The sequence below is a fragment of the Lotus japonicus genome, chromosome 1 (genome assembly GCF_012489685.1).
Source record: "Lotus japonicus ecotype B-129 chromosome 1, LjGifu_v1.2".
Taxonomy (NCBI): Eukaryota; Viridiplantae; Streptophyta; class Magnoliopsida; order Fabales; family Fabaceae; genus Lotus; species Lotus japonicus.
The window spans coordinates 55025544-55032217 of record NC_080041.1 but is presented as its reverse complement, the minus strand read 5'-3'; the positions used below and the strand labels follow the sequence as shown (position 1 = coordinate 55032217).

Below are 6674 nucleotides of genomic sequence, written 5' to 3'. Positions count from 1 at the left end.
CCCTTGTTATGAGGGATTTAGTTTTAGCGTCGTAGTTGTTTCTTGTTTGTTAGTTTTCAGATGCAGCAAAAAAAAAAGTCAAAAGATAAAAACAAAATAAAATAAAAAACAAACATTTAATTAAAAGAAAACATAAGAATTCATAAACTAATTTTTTTTTATATCTTTTAATCAATAAAATATATTTAAATAAAAACAAATTTAACAAAAACAACACAAAAAAAACCAAAAAATGAATATCCCGTGCACGAGTAAAGAATATAACCAAGGGTGGCTGTATGGCATCCACTATCCTTTGGCATTCTGAAATTCAATGTTGATGGCGCTTCGCAAGGCAATCCGTGACCAAGCGGGATCGGAGGTGTCGTTCACAATCACAATAACACCGTGCTGGGTTATTTCTCTAAAAACGCAGGTCAAGGTTGGGCATATGCAACTGAGGTAAATTAAAAGCTTTCCTTCACACATTGTTATTCTGCCAACAATTCTTAGTTTCTTACTCACAAACATTCTCATCGAAAGTGATTACACGATGGCTGTGGCCTGTGGGGTGGGTTCTCTCCAAAGAAAGGCGCCGTTGTGTGCTTCTCAATGATCTCAATAATATTGATTTCTTGGCGAGTATAGTGAACTGTGTGGGGGTTCATCATATTTTTAGAGAAGCAAATGAGGATGCAGACAAATTGGCAAAAGAATGTTGCAATAGGGAGAATGATCTATGGGTTTGTGTTGACAGTTTTAGTTCATAATTTATGGGGTAAGGTGTTATACATGATGCTATCTGTTATTTCAAAACTGCATGTGATGTCGGCTGAGGCAATCTGGTTTGTATGGAGAGTTGTTCTGTGCGTGATGAACTAATATTTTGGTGCGGCTCGAGTTTGTTTTAGTGGGGCGTTCTGTAGCAGACTTATGAAGCTGCTATTAACACTGTTACAATGAATCTTTTTGCTGTAGTTTTTACATTCCTCTTAGTTTGTTTTCATTTCAATATTGTATCTGTCTTGTTTCTTTTCATTTCCTTGTAATGTTCTCACTGTACTATTGGCTTTAGTCTATCATTTATAATATATTTATTTGGTTTCTCCAAAACAAAAATACTACTTCTATTCCTTATAACCTATTCACTTTAAAGAAAGGAAACGGGTATATATATATATATATATATATATATATATATATATATATATATATATCCACTTAGTATTTCAAAAGAGAATTAAACTATGTTTTTCCAAACAATATCTTTGTGAGAGTAAAATAGGAAAACAAATAATGTTTTTCTAAAAATTAAAAGCATTAATTGTACTTCTTAACATGTGTTTCTTTGCCCTCTGGAAAGTTAATTAGGAACGGAGTAGGAGTAGTATGTTTTGTAAAATAGTTTTGAAGAACTACTTCTCAAGACCAAACAAGAAAAAAAATTGATTATATTAATATGAAAAGAAAATAGAAATAATTTTTTTTGTTGCATAGAAAAGATAAAGTGCACCATCTAAAAATTGATCTTTGGACCTCTCCTATCCAACTCACATGTCCACTAACTCTTACTACTTGGTCTTGAGCTATTATTAAGGAATATAGAAATAAAAATTAAACCCGTCATAATTTTTTTATGAAAATATATTTTGAAAATGAAAAAAAATAGAAAGCTTGTTTAATTATATTTTACTTGTGGTTCCTAATTGGGAACAACCCATTAAGTTTTATACGTACATGATATCTCTGTTATCATGAAGAGTATAACAGGGCTGGAAACAAAATTACACAAAAGTGCTCGATGAAATGACTGACTACGATCTTATGTCTAATGTGCATAATGAACCAACTTTTTTGCAGCCCCTAATTGAATAAGTCTAACTCTTTGTGCCTTTGTTTTCTTCTTCTGTTAAGGTTCATCAAGCAGTGGCATCATCAAGCATGTGTGGAGCTAGAGGAATGAGACTATGTTGTAAGAAGTTTTACATATCTGGAAAAGTTAACAAGGAGCTTAAGAGTTGAATCAACCTTTTAGCTAGATGTTGATGAAGAGAAAGATCCTTGAAAGAGATATCAGCAAAATATAAATTTGAAAAAGAATCTTTCAGAGAGAAGCCTCAAAAGATCGAGATAAAGAGCCTTGAAAGGGGAACCTTGTATAGTTGTATCAAGTAGTAACTAGTATAGTTTAGGTTGTATCAAGATAAAAAGCCTTGAAAGAGATGAGATAAAAAGTCTTGAATACATTTTAGGGTTAATTGTCTACTTGGTCCCTGTCTTTGTCTCGCCGTCTGAAATTAGTCCCTCCCCGGAAAATTTGCAAATCTGGGTCCTCTCGTTTGCAATAAGTCTGGAGCAGGTCCTCGCCGGAGCCCGAAGCTCCGGCGACTGGTGATTTGGCTAGCTGACTGGGCTAATGTTGATTGTGTGGATTTTTTTTAAAAAATAATAAAAAAAAACAAAAACAGGTCAGAAATTTTAATTTATTTTAAAAAAATAAAAACAATTATTTTAATCTAAATTCAATTAAAAAAAATCTAAATTCATCTTCATCAACATGAAACTTCTTCAACATCATGTTTTTCATCTACTTTTTTTTACATTGATCTCATCTTCATTTTCTTCATCATCTTCTTCAAAAAATTATAACCCTAACAATAAACAAAATAAAATCCCAAAAACACCAAATCTAATTTCCCAGGGTCTTCATCATCATAACCAAGAGTCCAGAAATAATCAAAATCCAGAAAACAAAACTCATCCCCACCATAACCGCCCCAAACATGTACATAACAAGAAAAAGAAACCCAGAAGTGGTGGGGGTGGTCGAGAAACCCAGAGATGGTGGTGGTTCTGTTCCTCTTCCTCACTGCACCATAAATCGTCTTTCTTTTCCTCTTATTTTCCCCAACAATTTGCAGAGCAAAGAAGGTGAAGTCCAAAATGAACCAGTTGCAACATAAACCCAGAACACCAACCCCAACAACATCAATCCTAATCCCCTCATTCCCCTATCTCCTCCCACTCTCCCCAACCCAAACCCATCAGCAGCAACCTCTGACCCAAAGCAAATCATAGATAAAAAAGGGAAAGGAGCAAAGGAAGAAGGTGAAGAAACGGTTGCTGTGTTCTCTGGATTGAAGGAGAAGCGGAAATCTGGATCAAAGAAGGTGAACCCGAAAACTAGATCGAAGGGGGTGAAGCTGAAATCTGGACCAAAGCAGCTAATCCCTCGCACTATCGATCTCCTCGTCACCAACAAGGGATCCGACGCCTCTAGCCTCCATCATCGTCGTGAGCCCCTTGGGTCGAATCCTTGCTCATCTTCCCACCCTTGAGTCAGTGATCCGCCACACCTCTGATCTCATGGTGGAAGGCGTCGACAAACCCTCCGCCGATGGTCATGGAAGGCGCCGTCAAACCCTCCGCCGCGAGCGATTCGCCCTCCGTCGCACCAAGCCATCGCACCCAGCCTCTCCCTCTCATTTTCTTCCTTCGTCCTCCGTAGCACTCAGATTCAGATCCAGATCGTTGTTGCAGTGGTGGTGGCTGTTGGGGTTGGTGGTGGTGAAGAAGAAGAGAGGACGGAGAAAAAGAAGAAGAAGAAGAAGAACACGATCTATGAATGAGGAAAGGAGAGGACATTGAAGAAGAAGAAGAAACTGTCAAATTGAACACGATCTATCTAATTTGGGTTGCAGAATGTGAACCCTAATTTGATTGGGAATTGGGGTTAATGGGAATTAATTTGTGGAATTGATTTTGTTAATTAATTTAGGGTTATTTTCATTAATTGGAAATTGTATTTTTATTTTTATTTTTTTTCCTTGACACGTCAGCCTCATTTATCCAGTCAGCATACCTATTCATCACTCGCCGGAGCTCGGAGCTCCGGCGAGAACCTGCTCCAGACTTATTGCAAATGAGAGGACCCAGATTTGTAAATTTTCCGGGGAGGGACTAATTTCAGACGGCGAGACAAAGACAGAGACCAAGTAGACGATTAACCCTACATTTGATAGTATAGGTTGAATGAAGTTTAGGATCTTTTGTATAAAGTGAAGCCTTGTATTATGATTTTTTAATTAAATGGTTGTTGGTAATGAATCTACATGTCTAGATGTTAGATTTTAAGCTAGATGTTGCCAAACAAAGCCTTATACATAGTAAGTGGCAAATAACGTTGTACTAACCCTTTGATGTCAAACTCCTTTCTAGTTGTGATTAACATTTTCCGTCTTTTCCAATGTTATGAGAAATAAGTAGCATAAAATACATATTTTATGGCAACAGTTGGATTGGTTGGTTATTTTTGTTAGGCACCATTTATACCTTGAAAAAATAATTATTATAAGCTAAAAATGTTGCAGATATTCAAGTAAGTCTCTAAAATTATTAGCATTCTAAATAGAGCATAAACTACACCACTACTTACTGGTTAAAAGCATGAGCAAGCTCCTATCTCACTCAACTTTTGTAACTGGCAAATCATGTTGTAAGATACAACTTCTCAAGCATCAATTGCATATTGATGTCATAATCCTTTCTAGTTGAAAGGTTCATATTTTTGTGTTAATTGTTGGTCAAATTTAGTGGAGACAAAAACATGGCAACCAGAACCTTTGATGCAATCAAAATAGAAGAGAAAAATACACCATTTTGAAGAGAGCCCAATACTTCACCAACATACGAAATAAGTATTATCCATTTACACACTCACCTCTGGTTGTGTATCAAAACTGAATATAGCAAACAATAAGCAGATAATTACACGACAACATGTACTTCAAAATCAATTGTCGCATTATATTAACTAATAACAATATAAGCAGTCATCTAAGAACAATTTCCAGCAACTAAGAAACTTATTATAGATCACTTAGTAAAAGTTGACAGAATTAATGGAGATCCCTGTTAGAAGTCCCACATTGGCTAGAGATAGAGCCAAGATAAGCTTTATAAGGATAGTGCAAACCTCAACTCTTGAGCTAGTTTTTGTGGTTGAGTATAGGCCTCCCAATTTCTAATATGGTATCAGAGCCTATCCTAGATCCATTTGTTGTGGAGACCTCCCATTATTGGGCCACCCGTTGTTAATCCCACGTTCCAGTCTGTTCAATCCTGGACGTGAGGGGGTGTGTTAGAAGTCCCACATTGGCTAGAGATAGAGCCAAGATAAGCTTTATAAGGATAGTGCAAACCTCAACTCTTGAGCTAGCTTTTGTGGTTGAGTATAGGCCCCCTAATTTCTAATAATACCCTTGGGCATAAGGCTAATTCTTTAAGTACTTTATGTTTTACCCATGTGAAATTCCCGTTGCAAATTGTCATGGTCCTTAAAGTTGTTGAGTTCTGCATAATATATTTTGCAAATTGCAGATCATTTTCCGTTCCATAGGCAAGTCCAAGAGAGCACTTTCTAAGGCTTGAAGTAAGACATTCAGGAACAGGAACAAGATGTGTGTGAGGTAAAACATCCTTATGACCACCAGCTCGGGAAGTAAGTTCAAAAACCTGTAGTTTGGGGCAATTTCTGAGCATCTCAAGCACCAAATGCCAGTTCATAGTCATCCAAGCCTCGAACGTGAGCACTAGATGTAGTAAATTAGGAAATTGAGGAACTACATCATCATCCGCTCGAAACTGCAATTGTTAGAAAAACAAATGATGAGAAATACTGGTCATATTATCTAAAAATGAAACCAAATAACAAATCAAACATTTCTGGTTCGGATAGATTCAAACCTTGTAAATGCTAAGAAACTCCACGTTAGATATTGCTTTCAGAGGAATATAATCCCTATAATAACCACCTATATCTGCCCTGACCAACTTGGGTAACCTTTTAAACCCTTCCACACAAAAATAGCCATCCTCATTCTTTATTGATATTGCTTTCAAATCCTCAAGAATTGGACACCCACCAAACAGCTCCCAAAGACATTGAGGTTTTCTCAATACAACCTCAAACAAATGCAAACATTTGAGTGAGGGAAGCTCAACAGAAGAAGAAAAATGCACATGTAAACATGCCAACTTGAGAACAACAAGAGTTCTGCAGCTGAAAATGGTAAAATCAATCCTACAAGAATATTTTCGGATCTCGATGTCAAGGTTCTCAATCCCGCGTTGTATAGCAGGGTAAACCCAATTACAGAAAAAGCGATACGAACGGTCAGAATCAGAACTTTTATATTTGAGAGAGAAGCTTCGGATGAGTTGTTTGGCATCTCTGGCCAGAATGGTTGTTCTGACGAGCCTTTCAAAGCAAGAATAGGGTTTGTTGTGGATGAGATAGAATCGATCACTATATTCGAGAGCGGGGACTAAGGTCAAGAGGAACTTCCATCTCTTTGAAAGCACACAAGTCGCAGCAGCTTGTTTAGTTGGAAGGAAGGAGAGAATGTGACAGAGGAGTTCATCTGGCAACATGCTAATGATGTCCATCATACTGTCCATCAACAGAGCACGCTACACAGAGACAGAAATCTCAATTAGGGTTAGCTGAGAGTAAATCTACTAAGGGCAACATGGGATGGGTTATTGTTTTATACTCCTTCCGTCCCTTTTTATAAGGACTAGTTCAGACAATTGCACTTATCAATAAAACATGTAATGAAGCTATTTAATGTTTTAATTTAAAAAAATGTAATGCAATTTTACATATTTATCCTTATTAAATTTCACTATCTCTC

General features: G+C 36.7%; 1 protein-coding gene across 1 annotated transcript; it reads right to left on the bottom strand.

Moving 5' to 3' along the window:
- Nucleotides 1-4712: 4712 nt before the first annotated feature.
- On the bottom strand, nt 4713-6426 carry LOC130738865 (FBD-associated F-box protein At4g10400-like). The gene is made up of 3 exons (XM_057591042.1): nt 5725-6426; nt 5281-5622; nt 4713-4718 (listed from the first exon to the last, which is right to left on the bottom strand). The coding sequence occupies exons 1-3, from the start codon at nt 6424-6426 to the stop codon at nt 4713-4715; spliced, it is 1050 nt and encodes a 349-aa protein (XP_057447025.1).
- Nucleotides 6427-6674: the final 248 nt, after the last annotated feature.

Excerpts from the sequence above, each read along its gene's own strand:
- LOC130738865 (XM_057591042.1), bottom strand. The coding sequence starts at position 6,426 with ATGGACATCATTAGCATGTTGCCAGATGAACTCCTCTGTCACATTCTC. Across the intron at positions 5,623-5,724 it reads AGTTTCTTAGCATTTACAAG|TTTCGAGCGGATGATGATGT; the intron begins GTTTGAATCTAT and ends TAACAATTGCAG.